General features: G+C 37.8%; 2 protein-coding genes across 2 annotated transcripts; both read left to right on the top strand.

The window, feature by feature from the left end:
• Positions 1-4,241: 4,241 nt before the first annotated feature.
• LOC121529368 lies at positions 4,242-7,205 on the top strand. The gene is made up of 4 exons (XM_041817159.1): positions 4,242-4,501; positions 4,951-5,396; positions 5,924-5,964; positions 6,054-7,205. Exons 1-4 carry the CDS (start codon positions 4,324-4,326, stop codon positions 7,024-7,026), a joined length of 1,638 nt encoding a protein of 545 aa, XP_041673093.1. The 5' UTR covers positions 4,242-4,323; the 3' UTR covers positions 7,027-7,205.
• Positions 7,206-9,060: 1,855 nt separating this feature from the next.
• On the top strand, positions 9,061-15,614 carry LOC121507467 (heme transporter hrg1-A-like). Its single transcript, XM_041783809.1, has 3 exons — positions 9,061-9,476; positions 12,011-12,178; positions 14,429-15,614. Exons 1-3 carry the CDS (start codon positions 9,347-9,349, stop codon positions 14,563-14,565), a joined length of 435 nt encoding a protein of 144 aa, XP_041639743.1. The 5' UTR covers positions 9,061-9,346; the 3' UTR covers positions 14,566-15,614.
• Positions 15,615-15,918: the final 304 nt, after the last annotated feature.

Here is a 15,918-nt window from a genome sequence, read left to right as displayed (position 1 = left end):
CCACTGCTCTTCTTCATCTTCCTCACAGCTATGGCTACTGATGGAAGCGGCGCATTACCGCCCTCCTATGGCGTGTGTGCTAAATCAAATATATTCAAGGCCTTGCAAAACACATGATCTCAATTACACAATTTTCGTTGATTAAAGGCATTGATGGAAAAAAGTACAGTTACACTGGTTAAAATGTTCATAACTAAAAGCACTGATCAATAAATCTTCTCTAGTAAAAGTGAAAAGTAGTTTACAGTTTACTTTACGTACTGAATAGCTACTGATGAACTATACAGTAAATATAATCTTTCTTTTTTGGTACGAACAACGAGAAAATAGATCTCGAACCAGGTTGTTCAGGTAGTTACACCTCTATAATAAAGTTCAATACACAGCAAAATTGACAGTGATAATTAAACTCATATAGAGTTCAATGTAACACTTTTAAAGTGTCTTTATTGGTCTACACTACATGTATTTACACTACACATTTAAAAGTGTTATTTATTTTAGTACATAACAAAACTGCAGTAACACATGATGATGTACACTGATGCCCTCTGCATCCTGTGGATCACAGAAGATAACTTCACCCAGGGTGCAATTGTGTCTCACATCAAAAACAATATACCATCAGACACTTGATGACAATAACCTCAGCAAGGTTCACTGTATAATAGGCAACATTTAAACGCAACTAAACTCATGTAGAACAAGATTTGAACTTGCACTGGGCGGAGCTCAGATTAGTTGACTTTTTACAGAACTGAACTAACACTGGTGGATCAACACTGTCAAATAACTCCAATACTGAAGGTCATATCATTCAGAATGGAGTTAAAATTGCATTTTGGGAGTTAAAATAAACTCTGAAATTTTTAACCCTGAGATATATACACTCCTATTTTTGCTGTGTAAACAGCTGGTTTGGGATGTGATGTGAAATCATTCTCCTTTATGTGCTGAAGCAGTCAACAGAAGAGAAAAAATACAAGAGTATAATACTCAAGAAAAGAACAGTTACTCTGGTTAAAACTCACCTGTAAGTACATTTTTAAAAAAAATTAATTACAGTAGTTTGAGAAAATGTAATTTTTGACTTTTCATCCGTGATTAAAGTTAAGAAAATGTAAAATATCATACTTCAACTGGACATGTGTCAAGTGCTGTCAAAACAAAAATTGCTCTGAGAAAAGGTTTTCCTTTCCACAAGGTTTCTGTTGCACCCAGAGACCCAGCGACAGTGTTTACAGTCTTAAAACGCCATACAGGACCAGACACTGATTAATGTGACATTTGACTTCCATGTCCGTGTTTTTTTTAACACTGACTAAACTTTATGACAAGATCCTGAATCACCCTTTAAGTCAATTTTTTCCATTTGTGATGTAAGCGGTATCCCTTTTTTTCCACAAGTTTTTTTTTCAACTTTTGACTGATTTTTTTAAAGGTGTTTTTTGTTATTAAACCGTATATTGATGTTTTCTTCTTTTACAAGCTACATTCTTTCAACTGTCAATGCAGCATACTATGTTGTTAGACCTACAGTACCTGCAGGTATTCGTGGAGCGAGCCATCAGCATAAACCAACTGTTGGATAACCCGAAAAGCTACCGAAATCCCTTAAATAACCTGGAAAGTGACACAATATTGGCCTACAAATGCGACCCATATAACCCATCCACCCCTGTCAGCCAATGTTCATCTAGCTGTAACAGTATAATGGCTTAAAATTAGTAAGGGATAAATGCATCACACTTTTGCCTGAGAAACTACAGTTTCATTCTTAAGAAGTTTAATGAGTTTATCTGTAACTCTATCAGAGCTAAACAAATATAAAGTATTAGGAAAAAAAACTTCTGTCTTGCATCAAAACTAGTTTTTCCTTATTATAACCTGCAAGCGATTGTTTTCAGCTATGAAAATCACCATGTGTGATCAGAGAGAAAGTGGGGAAACACTGAAATGATCATGCATATTCTAACTAAACCCTGATTTGTGGAAATGGTGGTGGTACAACTCTCCCAGTGTTATAACTGGCCATCCCTACCTTTATTTTGAAGGGTACAGCTGACCCTCTATTACAGTTTTTCTCAGTCGCTTTGGTGCATTTCTCACATTACTATTTACATTTGCACAACAGTTAATGCATTTCAAACAATTAGTACAAACTGCAAAACCTAGTTGATAGCCTGCAAAAGCGTGTCACTTGCCCAAAATGGATAGTTCATTCCTCAAAAGTAAGTATTCATATCAATGAAAGTGTCAGTGTCATCAAGATGAAAAGTCCTGACACCATTGTTTATGAACAAGATAGTCAAATGGGTCAAATGGCTTTGTCATGTTTTCATTATGACAGTTTACTCTGTAAGTGTTTTCTAATGCAAAAAGGCAGATCTTGGTGACACTAACCAGAAATGCTCAAGACAGTTCTATATACTATTTACACAGCCATTTGAAAACTACAGTAAAGTAAGACATTACTGTATTTAGTGAGATAACTGAGTACAAGACACTGAATATTATGTTTCACATCTTTATTGCATATGCTCTTTGCAATTCTGATTTGTTCACAGCATTGTGCAAAAGAAAAAACACACCCTTATTTACAAAAAACATAAATTCCCGTTGGGTAGAGCTGTGCACAACTGTAAACAATATTGCAGTATATATTGGAACTGAACATACAACATACACAGTACTGTAAATCATTCATGCACATCCAGATGTTCCTGGGCCCTCTTCCACCTCTGCAAGGTTGTCTTGCAATCCTATGTGGTGCAGAGTAAAATTACAGTAAATATGGCACATCTTTACTGTAACACTACTGTACACTACAATACACTAAATCTGTGCTGCAGTAAAGCTGTAAGTCTAAATGTAAAATGTACTAACAAGTTCTTGTCCCACTGCAAGCTTCATGTATGACACAATGACAGTAATGCGGTGCAGATTGTTTAGTGCTGAATTACTGTCCATCATACACACCTGTTCTCCTGATGAAATGTTTGAATAATTGAATTTACAGTGGTTCTCCCAACATTTGGCTGCACCCTTTGACCAGCCTCAGCCATTGTGAGGCCGTGACTGACAGCATGATCCACAATTGCAGCCCTGATTTCATCAGGAATCCGCCTATGTACTTGGCCTCTTCGTCCTCTTCCCCTGTTTTGTCCCCTTCCCCTTCCTCCCCACATCCTCACCCCTCTTCCACGAGGCTGACCTTCTATTTCTGTGTCACAGTATTGTAGAAATGGTACACACTATGTCCTACTTGGTTCATATATGCTTGTAAAGTGGGGGTTCATGGGATTCAGCTCTGAGTGACTGTGGAGAAGTGGCTAATGCTTAACACACCCCGTCTCATCAGTGAAAGCTGAGGTTCACCTGAGAGCAAATGTTCAATTTAGGAGACATTTTCAGGAAAAAAAAAGATTTAAAAAATGTATAAAATTTGCTTGACAGATTTTGACAACTGGTTCAACAGTTTTGTATGTAATGACTCAAGCAATGAAATGAGGACTATTAGTTTTACAGGGAATGACTATTCAGCATTCACAAGTATAGTTCATTTTGACAGATATGACATAAGCAAATGATAATGTTATAAAACAGCAGAGAGTTGTATAAAAGCAATTGATGCATGTCCAAAAGCATTTGCAATTTGTTGGAAGGAATGAGCAAGTGCTACTATGATGTGCACAAATGACTAAATGTTGTGGAGGTTGAACTAACTGTTGTGAAAATGTTAATAGTGATGTGAGAAATGCACCAAAGCTACTGAGAAAAACTGTAATGACCCACACTAGCCAATCAGAAGCAAAGGGCCACCAAAGGCCCACCCACCACTTAAACTGAATGTGGAATGGTTTGTTTGTTTCTATGGTTGAAACAGAAGACAGATAGATAGATAGATAGATAGATAGATAGATAGATAGATAGATAGATACTAATCCTTTGCAGGACCTGTGCAATTTATAGTCAAGACTGTAGTTTTTAAAGTGTGAAGATGAATGGAAGGAGCACAAAGAGACTAAGAGTTGGTCATTTAAGACTAGGCTAAATAAAACATTTCAATAATAGGCGCTGGTGACATTATATCAACACTTTAAGGTAGAAAAAAAAAATATATATATGTGCTTTTGAAACGGAATAAATACTAAGAGTAACACCTCAGGACATTTGGTGGCGGTAATCCACCTAAAAGCTGAGTAGAACTTACACCGGAAGACATTTTTTCCCTAGTTTCCGGTTGACTCGCGCGCGTCGTTCGTAGGAGTCGAGCAAAAAGGAAATAATTTCAACTTTTAATAAAAAAATATAGCCGTCAAAATGACTAGCATTAGACATCAGAATTTCCGCAGCTTTTTGACCGAACGTTTTACGTCCGTGGCAGTGGAAATTTTCGGAGAGGTTGAAGCTATTATCGAGGCGTACTACGAGGAAAACAAACGTCTGCGTAATGTCCTGCACATGGTGGTCAACCCCGAGATAAAGTTACCGAGGATAGGTTTGTATCTATTCTTAAACTTACCTTGTCACTGACCCCAGTCACCATAAAATAGCGTGTATGTTTGTTAAACAGCACTTGGACATTTATATGACCACGAATGGCGGCGAAAACGATCCAGCTAGCTGATGAAGTGCATACTTGAACATTAATAATGCCCAGCTAATGCCGGCTGGCTAAACCAGCCTCCGCTTATATACTTGGTGTGTTTAATCCTCGAAGTTTACTTGTATTCTGTAATGTAATTGAGGGAAACAATTTTGTAACTTTTGCATCCAAAGCAGTCTTCCTAGGACATTTCTGGGTGTACAGTGAGACGATACCAGCATTAAATTTGATCATTAGTTGATCCACTTAAGTAAGCCTCAGTATGCATCAGATTCATGCATGGGTGTATAAAATGCCCTCAGAGCAATTTATATATATTTTTCTATTTTAAATTTAAATAGATGATGATATTCAGCACACTGGAGCAACCCCAGGGATGAGACGCCACTTCCCAGATTACACCAGGGAGGAAAGCATGGTACTATCAGAGCCAGTGCCAGCATGCCCTAAAGAAGAGGAAATCGAATATGACATAGGTTGGGGATCAGCCCAACAACAACAACCACCACCTCTGGGGGAAGCTTCTAACATTATAACGACATCTTGTGTAAAAGATGAGCCAGACTCAGAGTTGGCTCCCATCACTGAATCCTGTCTTATTGAAGTGGTAGAGGTTCATCAGGACACTTCAGGCACCGTCTCAGCTGATGAAGTGATTAATGATGAAGATGATGTTTCCTCCCTGGACTCAGGTGCTCTAGCAGATTTCCCACACCTATCCATAAGTGAAGACAATTCGAATGAAAGCGTGGATTCTCAAAATCGCAATGAAAAGCCACAGAAAACGGTAAACACTCACTGCCAGAAAATCAAAGATATGGTTAAAAAAAAAAAGTGTGGGTGTTGTGTAGCAAAACATTATAGTTGTTTTGAATTTGACACAAAACATATGTGGTAGTATTTATTTCACTACAAACATGATTTTGTATAAATTTCCTGACCTGTAAGTTCACAGGACATGTTTGCTTGGGTAACCATTGGATAAATTTGAAAAACATTTGAGTGTCCACTTGGTTTATATTTTTCTCAGATATATTCTGAGACTGTGGATGGACAAAACAAAATATTATTAAACCCGGTATGGCCTAATAAAGCCTTGTAAGTCTTGTCAGCACATGTTGAAAATTTTCTTCTAAACCCCTAATCAAACTAGTGTTTGAAGTCTAAAGATGTTGTATCCTGAAAGTGATCATATAATATACATTAATGCATTAAATGTCATGCAGCTATTACTAGTTTATTGGGTTGTTTTTATACCTAAAGCATTGGGTAACTAATTTTTTTCTCTTTGGTGAAAATTGTGCTCCAAAACAGAAGCAGTGCTCCCAGCAGAAAACCATACTAGAATTACCAAGGTAAGAATTAAATTATGCTGCGTTAGAATTTTTTTGCGTGGCCTCCTGTTTGCTTATATAAATGATAATAAATCCTACTTCTTTTTCAGGATGATGCCCTTCAAATCTGTCATTCCTGACCTATCTGATTGTCCGTCCATTTTGGAGAGGCTGACTGAAGCGTTCAAAGACTTTCCGGAAGACCAAAAACCTCTGATAACTAAAATGGGCATCTGTAAAGAAGTGGACTTTGTGGAATGTGCATTCGGTAAAGTCCCCAAAGGTTCTCCCTTGTCCTACCAGCACCCTGTTCCATCAATTAAGGATTATCAGATTCATAATGATGCTCCCCCTCGCCCAGAGATTCCCCTACCTCAACACATATTGGAGCCGTTATCTGAATTTCCGACCCTTAGCGCCCAAGAGCTAGAGCGTTTAAAGGCCATGCAAATCAACTGGGACACAGCACAAAGTCTGGAGAGTTCCACACGTCCTCCAAACGGACAGAAAGAGGTAGCCGAGGAAATGCGGAAGCAGCGCCTGACCAGCCGTTTCAGAGAAATCTGCAAATTTAACCCTGGACAGAGTAATGCAAAGAATCTGATCTACAAGATTCAAAGCGGAGTCAGAAAGTGCAAGACAGCCCAGATAGACGAGGAAATGAAGGCTGAAGCACTACGGGAATACTGTCGCAATGTGTGTGTCAACTGGTCACCCTGTGGCCTGGTCATTCACCCAAATGCCCCGTGGCTGGGAGCGCTGCCTGATGGATTGGTGTACGACCCAAAGGAGACGCCCAGTTTTGGGCTGGTTCATGTTAAATGTATCCAGTCCCGTAGCTTTGTTGACGGAAAGTTCCTAAGCTGCCAGGGTGGAATGCTGCAGCTGAAGAAGGACCATACTCTGTATTGGCACGTCCAAGGAGAGATGATGATAGCGGGCATGTCATGGTGTGATCTGCTTGTAATCTCCAACGAAGACATACTGGTTCAACGCATCTACAGAGACAAGGTCATCATCGACATCATGAAGAAGAAATTGGAAGACTTCTTCTTCTACTACTACCTGCCAAGTCTATTATAAACTTATGTGACATTGCTGCTATACACTCCATGTGGTTCCCTTCAGGCTGTTGGTGTTAGGTTTACAGGTTGTAAATTACTCTAAGACAATCCTTTAGACTGCTGCTCATATGCTGCGATCAAACATTACTTTTTAATTTTGTTTGTGGTTGTTATGTCCTTACATATCTGCTTAAAATCTTTTTGTGGGGGGGGGGGGGGGGGTATCACATTTTCTGTGTTTTCTTTGTCCTTGACATCACTGTTCTGTTTTGTTTCCTTATTCTTATGACAGTTAAGTCATATTTAACACAAAGTTGAATTAAAGTTCTGCTGGTCATGTTGACCCATCATACCATGTTCTACATGTAACCTGGTCGAGGTCTATCTGGGATGTAAACTTTGTGTTTACGTATTGTTTAATCTACTGATGACATGTTCTTTGATTTGATCTGTTCATATCTACCTCAGTTTTCTATAGATGGTGATAAGCTTACTGCAGATGTTGTACAGCATGTATAGATGGAGGTTTCTAGAAACATATATACCTGCTTTATTATATTTTAAGATGAATGTTCACAAATAAAATGTATTACTGATATTTGTGTGATCTATAAGTGGTTGCCTAGGCATAACATTTCAAAATTCTACTGACCAGGGGGGTTTATTTATCTGGTTGTTAAACAGAGTATATCTTTCAGTAGGAGGTTTTGATAGATAATTTTTATTTCACTTTAGGACAGTGTCTGCAGTCATAAGTTGTATCTAGTGAGCCTAGGCAATCCTTAACGCCTCAATAACAGTGATAGACATTTACAAAATATCTTAAAACATTTTTAAAAAAACGTTTACAGTTGAACTGAAGTTTTGAACAATGGGATTTTCAACTTGCAAAGTGAAGATTAAAGTTCACTGCTTTCTATGTTATTCCATGGGTGCCAAGTTTTCATGCCATTTGTAGCAAACTAGAATATAGTCCCCTTTTTGCCTCTGACATGAAATGTAACATAACTGAGGTTAATTGAGTATGGATATACACGTTTTTATTTTGAAAGAAAATGAGGAGCCTAGAGTATATCAAAGATAATGACAACCATAGGAAAAAGGATTGGAAAGGAAATGATGAAACAACATACAGTGAAATGCTCGATATGTCAAGGTGAAGTTGACTTCCACTGAGCCGCCTATATTTGAGAAGAGACAATAGTGAAATAAAAAGGTTAAGGAGCAGTGGTAGTCTTACATCACTGTTGCTGCAGGGAGATACTGCAGTGGCTTAACAAGTGTGATGAAAGTGACAGTGGAGGATGCCATTAAAATAATGAATGCACTAGTTATGGACCTTAACTACATCATGAGTTCTGCATTAACTCTGACACTACTAGTGTTAACAGAATTGCTACATTAAGAAAAAAATACCACTTAGTTATTTTGGGACAGTTTGACACTAAACCAGTTATGTTTTTTTACCCTTTAACACCTGAGCCTCTAGACCTCTTATTTAAACCATAAAAGGTCCAGAAAATCTCCTGTGACTTAATGCTTTTGCTCATCTCCCCAGAATACTCAGAACTTTATATCTGGCAGTTATTTACTGCATGTTAAAAGAGTGTTTTAACAGTTAACAATGAAGAAAAAAATGAATTTATGTTAGAGTTTGAAAAGGGGAAATTACCGTAATAACCACTTGTTGGCTGTGTAGCAAAACTTTCGGCAACCGTTTGATTTTTCGATAGCACAAACCGTCGCAATGTTGTAATTACGGTAATGCAAAGCGTGCTCACCATAACAGGTATCAAAGGGTTCAAAAAAAGGTTGGTTTGTCGGGTCAAATAATCGTTGTTCTATGTATTTACATTCCAATATGCTGTTTAATGGCGTTTCCCTTTTCATACTGTTACGTGAACAAATAAAGGAAAGAAGCTGGCCTTTTTATTCCTAACATTTAACATGCATTGACCCGGTGAAAAGAGTTATCATGTATCTCCTCTAGAGGGCGCTGTGTGATAATGGGGCAGCCCTGAGCGGAGTCTTGTTGGTTAATACCTCATGACGTTGGATGAGGCGATGTGTTTTTCTACTGCTGAATAAAAAAAAAAGGGAAAGCGCTTGGCATTGGAAACGCTTTGTCATGTTTCCCACTCACCTTATATTTGCGGGACAGCAATCATTAAGCACATTTAGTTTGTGACATTTTGTCCTCTCGCGCCTGTTTGAAGAGTAACCGGATGCTGTTTTGAAATCTCGAGCTCGATCGCTCAAACAAACACGCTCGCGCTTGTCTTGTCGAGCTCCTGTCTCTGCCCACCGTAGACCTTTTTGTTTTTGTCTTTTTTGTGATAATGGCTGTTAATAAAACTTACATTAGTATCGGCTATGCCTCCTTCGGGATGCTCATGGGCTTCTCTGCTTTCCTGATGTGGAACATCGTGTTCAAGCAGCCGTGGACTGCAGCCATGGGAGGACTGTCAGGTAATGTAAACAAAACCGTACCTACATAACTATGGCATTTTTCTTTGAATGTGCTCACCATAGGTGTCTTTTAATTAACATGTAGCTGTTTACATCTACATTTTGCATTACAACGAGCTATTAGAGGATAAAGGTATCAACGAGGCAGCCAGTGATCACTAAAACGTAGTTTCTGAAGGGCAGACATGAAGAAAGAGCTACAGTTTCATCAAAAGCAGACACATTTTTAAAGATTATTCAAGCTGGTCGTTTATTAGTCCTTTCTTAAATTGCTAGGTATCAGTTTGGGTCAACAGTCTTTGAGTGACCTAAAATGACCACCTTGGGAATACTTGGAAGAACTATTTTTAACACAGTAGGTAAATTAGTAAATACAGTGGTTTTAAATGCATACAGCTCCAAACTTAGGTCAAAAATTACTTATAAAGTGGTGTTTAATGGCAGGCCTTTGCTAAAAATAGTGGCATTTAAAAACGAGTAGATTATTTCAACAGTCCTGAGTGTTTATGATGTTTCATCCCTTTTTTAAATTAGTAATTTATTTGTGTGTTGTTAATGTTTTATTAAACTTTTTGATGATCAAACATAATGTCAGAATGTAGACAGTGAATAACATTTAGGTCTGCCAAAAGCGCAGCTTGCAGCTGAATTATGTAAGAGTAAATTGCGTGTTGTTTCCGTGCTGCTGACCTTTGAGATTTGGTTAAAGTTTACTGGTTCATATCTATACACTCTGCGTTAATGACTTCACAATGTGCTTTAATCAATTTTATTGCTTTTTAAAGTTCTACATTGTTAAACCTTAGCTGACCTTATGGAGGAAAGAAACGAAATGTGGCCATGCACTGTCATCATTCTTCTACACAATGAAAGAAGACATGCACACATAATTTAACCTCATTCCCTAAAAAAACGTGCTCCAACTTGAAATATTTCTGGCACTGGAGATATTGCCAAGGACTTTTTATGTTTGCGCAATGGAAAGAGACTGCTACTCAATCAATTAAATATATTAATATTTTTCTTTCACTTTAGTGCAGCTCCATCAGCACAGTGGTTCTTCTCCAGTGTGGACTGAACAGTGTGTCCCAGCCTGCACAGGAAAATGCCAAATGTAAACAAGTTCGGTTAAAAACTCAGACATGATTTTTGCTGGTTGGTAAAAAAAAGTCCAACATCACATGTGGCAGAAACTCATAACGCAGCAGCTAAAAGTAAGAGGGAACATGGAAATAAGAAGTGTCATTTACTGACTCAGCAATCAGTGGATGTGCTTGGTCATGGTGTGTCTACCATGTAAGTTAATGGCCACCCAGACTGCGGTCAGCAGGTGTTACATATGAGTGTGTTGTCTTTAAACATGTTTTTGCACATTTAGCTGATTGTACACTTAACACAATACTCAATTTTTGACAAAGCTAAACATTATGCTATTATTATTGTTGTTTATTCAACAAAAATCATACAGACACTTTAAACCCTTTAAATGAAAAACAACAACATCCAAATGCCTGTTTTATTTTTGCACATAAAGTTCTGCCAGAATATATCGACATTTAGCAGTTAAAGCAAATTCACCAGATCCTTACTGTGTTCAACAAGGCTTATCACAAGAAAGCACTCACGTGACCTTTCAGTATTGATTCTTGCTAACACTACTTTTTTCATAAGTTTTATCTTTTTTGTGAACATCTGGTTGGATGTCCTTTTCCATAACTGAAGAATATACCTCAGCCTTCATCACTATATAGTCATATTTCGATATATTAAACACTTCTTTGTTGTCACTGAGCAAACATAATCTTGGTAAAATGGGGACTGCTAAATCAAAACACTTTCCTGTGTTTTCTTTTGTCACTACATCCTATTTATTCCAGCATGATTTATGCTTGCAGTGATAAACCCTCTTGTTACTGTATAGCAGAGAGCATGTATGAATTTAGGGAAACTACAACATCCAGCATCCACAGTTCAAGTTTTATGTGATTAATTTTTGAAGATGGAATCAACATAAGTATGTCAACATTTAAGTGATTAATGAATAAGTCAAGGAGGGTAAAAACACAATAATCTATGTAAAGTTGATAAATGATAATATAAACATCTCTGAGTCACAGAATCAGATGTAGAGTCAAAGATGCGACTAATAGCTGTCATAGAAATATTTCATTTAATGCCAGGAATAACCCCAGAGAGAGAACAGATGTTTCTTCGCAAAGCATTCATCAACAAGTTGCAGTCTTCACCATCGCATTTACCCATTCTTTCAGTTCTGGAGCCTGGAGGTTTTTTTGAGGCACAGGAAATTTCCGGCTCTTATTATAGCTGCATCACACAATGCCACAGTAACATGGCTTTAACAAAGATGAACAAGATAAAAACGTGTGAAGGTTTTCAAACAGTTTTGAAAAAGTCATAGAAGTCATATGAAAGCATCTTCAGTGCTTTGTGTTTAGAAAATTCCATATCGACCTCCAGTGTCCTCTCTAAGAACATATCCCAAAGCTAACCTGTTGTCTTTGTTTGTCCCTCAGGTGTGCTGGCGCTGTGGACCCTGATCACCCATGTCATGTACCTGCAGGACTACTGGAGGACCTGGCTAAAGGGCCTCAAGTTCTTCCTCTTCATGGGGGTTTTCTTCTCTGTCTTGGCAGTCATTGCCTTCATCACTTTCCTTTCTGTTGCCATCCACAACAATGAGTGTAAGTCCTTACATGTGGCCGTCCTCCTAGCCATTACTTAACCAAATATGCTAATGCACGGTGGTATGATACACTTTGACCATCTCTGTTTGTTATTACACTGAGCAGACTTAACAGACCCTGTGTGGAAAATTTAATGGTAAAGGGACTTTGCTTTTGATGGAGACCTACCGTGGCCAACTTTATGTTTAGATCTGATTGCCTTATTTTAACTTGTACAGCTTTGAATCTAACTGTTCTACATTGTAGATTCTTACAGCAAACAAATTAACTATGAAAGATGTAGGATATGTTGATGTAAAATAGTATAAATAACTTCGGTGACCTCATTTGAGAGTCAAACTGAAGTTTAGTGTCCTCTCTGTGTCCCAGCTGAACTGTTTTTGTGTGCACCTTATGTGCAAATGACCTATATCTCCCAGAATGCTCTGTGACTACACAGAAAAAAAAAGGCAGAGCTGGTTCCTCTGGTTTAGTTGGGTGTCATTCCTCTCACATATATGACAGCATCGATCAGGGTTTTTACTCCTCAAAACAAACAGAACAGTTGGACAAAATCTAGCCTCTCTTTCTCTCTCTTTTTTTTTTTTTTGGTCTGGCTTGGTTAAAATTCAAACCTTGATCTCAAGTGAAGATTGATTTTACTTATCAAAATGTTAAAATTATTTTTGTATAGATTTAAAATTCTCTTAATTTTATATACACAAATTAACTTATCACTTGGCAAACTTTAAGACTGGCTTATTTTGCAGTTATTGGGCAAATTATTATGTTATTCTAATTACGTTGCTGTGATAAGTTGATTCTAATTGGCCACTTAGGCATAGCACAGATAAGTGATGTTAAGAGTAACTGTTAGGTTTCGTGTCGACAAGGAAAGCAGACAGTTTTCTGGGACTGTAGAGGACTCTAGAGGACTAAATGCAATCAAATTAATCTGGGAAAGACATCAAGGAGACTTTATGTCTTTATTTTTACTGGGGTAGGAGGAGAAAGGAGAGAATAACAGTGGTGAAAAGTAGATTAATAGCACAACAAACTACAATATAACAGAAAAAAACCCTAAGTTGGTGCGTAAAATAAGCACTTACCAGAACATGCCATGGGATACAGTGTTGTTCAAAGACTGCCGAATAAAAAAGAAAATTTCTCTAGACCCAAATGTGACAAGGAAGAAAAACTAAATTAGGGGTTGCGCTGATTCTACTGGTTCTGTTTAACTAGTTTCACTTTTATCTTGGTTGAAATGTTGAGTTTAATGTGAATAATGACTGCCAGGTTAGCTCATTTCAAGAAGTCTTTTTATTAAAACAACACTCCCCTACCAGCAACTTCCAAAGACTTGATTTTAAATAGAGATACACTTCTAACTGTAAATAGCAATGAATATATATTTAATAAAATAAATGATCCAATTTAGAATAAATAGAAATTATTTCCAAATCATCATGTTGTTCCAGATTATTGATCTCCTTAGTAAGTGCATGTGTAATCAGCAGGATAATGCAGACTAATTGTGACGGTATTTCAGAACAACCCTGACAAGGTGAGCAGGTGCAGGGTTCTTGCCTCTGCAAAAAGAACAGACTCACTGTGCTTTTAAAGCTTCCATGCAATCAGTCATGTCACACTGGCAAAGTGCTTTCAAATCTGAATTGGCTCTCATAACCCTTAAAGGACATAGTTCAGAGGAAAGTTCATTGAAAGTGTCTTTGATAGTAGATAGTTCGATGAGCTTTTAAAAGCTTTTTTCATTGTTGCTCTACTGAATAGAAAAAAAATGTCCTTGATCTTTCAGAACATCCATGCCTGCCCTCCTAGGGGTGTTCCTGACTAAGGATCACAGTCAAATCTGATTGGTCAGATTTTACCTATGATGGACTAATCATCTAGTATCTTTTTTTCGGCTCATTGAGCCATAGTCTCATTTGCAACAAGGACAAACTAGATAATTGTGCTATTTGTCCTCTAGACTTGGAATAACGATTGAATCAATAAAGGACTTGACCCATTCTTTTTCTCACTTATTCATTTGTTTTATGATGACCTTATAATGCTCTCACCCGTGCCCATTTACAATGTTTTTGGCTCAAAGCCTAATGATCTTTGTGAGCCTGCAGGCTACTTACCTTTTTAAGTGCTCAGACATGTTACTTGTTGTAGACCTTTTGAAACTCTTCACTCCTTGTTTGGACAGGTACCTAAATATGAAAATAAAATGAATTCTAAAGCCGTGTTTCTCTCCCACAGCTCTGACTAACCCCAGCAGCCTCTACCTTTCCTGTGTGTGGAGCTTCATGAGTTTAAAGTGGTCGTTCCTGCTTGCTTTGAGTGCCCACCGCTACCGCAAAGAGTTTGCAGATATCAGCATCCTCAGTGACTTTTGAGAACACTTAAACCCCCTGCATCATGTAAGTACTCAGACTTTGGAGTACACCTAGTGCTGGTCTCCCTGGAAGAAGTGATAATGGACATTTTAAGAGGAAACAGAGAAGATGGTGAAATACTTTAAGTGTGGATGAACACCTTGATCTTTGGCCAGCACAGTCCCTAAACCTCCTCTTGTGTTTTTTATGAGTGCAGTTTGTTGTTGACTGTGCCGCTTTACAGACAGTCCTGTTTTATATGATCCATGATAAATTAGACTTTTCACTATCCTACAGCCTTTTCAGTGATTTATCCGCACTATTTTCTCATGACAAGCTTCGCTTTTTGCTCATGACTCATTGAAGGGAACTCCTGGGTTACAACACTCCTCAGTGTTTTTTTTATGAACTGCAGTTTCATGTTGCAGCCACTAGAGGGTGTCATTGTCCTTACAATAAACACCATGTAAATTACCTATGCTTCATATTTACATCTACTCAATGCATTAAGTTTTCTCATCAGAAAGACAAAGGCACTTTTTCTACACCCTTTAGTCACGTGTGTGCTGAAGTGATGGGTCCATCAGCATTTTATTGTTGCTGTAGTGTGTCGGGGTCTTGCAGAAGAGCAGGTCGAACACAAATCCTGCAGCATCAACGTGAATCCTTTTCATGTGCAAGTCCAAATAAGAACCACATGTTATGGTTTGGTGTATTTTAGAACTCAAAGCGGGCATTTTTAACCTAAGGAATGATTTTTATATTGTTTTTATGTGTGTGACATAAAAACCCAAGTGAAGTGTGAGGTAGAGCCTCACTTATGGCTTTGGTTCACAATACTAGTGATGCCACGTACGTTTATGCATGTTGCTTTATGTTTTATGTCCTCATATGAATTTGACTTTCATCTATGTTGTTGCTTAATGAGATTATTTGCCATATTTTCTTTGACTTTGTCAGAAATTAAGATGAAGCATTGTGTATCCATGTGTATCATTTGATTGAATGTAGGAGTGTGTGTTTGTATACCAGTGTGTCTGAGAATCACATAAATAAAGATGTTTTTTGAATTCTGCTGTGTAATGCTGTGTTAATTTGCAGAGAAATCTAAACATGAATATGTCAGCGGAAAATGTTCCTCTTTTTAGTAAGATTTTTTTGTTCCTGTTTCTGTTCCCTGGCAGCATTTAATTTGTCTTTACTTTCCAAAACAATGACACCAGCAAAAAAAAAAGCAACTTATTGATTACTTCTTAAGTTGCATCTATGATAAGGCAAGTGAGATGTGGGCACTAAACTTTTGTTTTGTTTTGTTTTTTTTTTACACTAAGCCCGGGTCAGAAGGGTCAGTGTCAGGCATGAACGTGGGAGTTT

Source organism: Cheilinus undulatus, linkage group 3, assembly GCF_018320785.1.
Source record: "Cheilinus undulatus linkage group 3, ASM1832078v1, whole genome shotgun sequence".
Lineage (NCBI taxonomy): Eukaryota > Metazoa > Chordata > Actinopteri > Labriformes > Labridae > Cheilinus > Cheilinus undulatus.
This window is presented reverse-complemented; position numbering and strand designations above follow the sequence as displayed.

Coding starts and splice junctions, on each gene's coding strand:
- LOC121529368 (XM_041817159.1), top strand. CDS start 4,324: ATGACTAGCATTAGACATCAGAATTTCCGCAGCTTTTTGACCGAACGT. Junction 4,502..4,950: donor GATAAAGTTACCGAGGATAG/GTTTGTATCTAT, acceptor AAATTTAAATAG/ATGATGATATTCAGCACACT. Junction 5,397..5,923: donor ATGAAAAGCCACAGAAAACG/GTAAACACTCAC, acceptor GCTCCAAAACAG/AAGCAGTGCTCCCAGCAGAA.
- LOC121507467 (XM_041783809.1), top strand. CDS start 9,347: ATGGCTGTTAATAAAACTTACATTAGTATCGGCTATGCCTCCTTCGGG. Junction 9,477..12,010: donor AGCCATGGGAGGACTGTCAG/GTAATGTAAACA, acceptor TTTGTCCCTCAG/GTGTGCTGGCGCTGTGGACC. Junction 12,179..14,428: donor TGCCATCCACAACAATGAGT/GTAAGTCCTTAC, acceptor TCTCTCCCACAG/CTCTGACTAACCCCAGCAGC.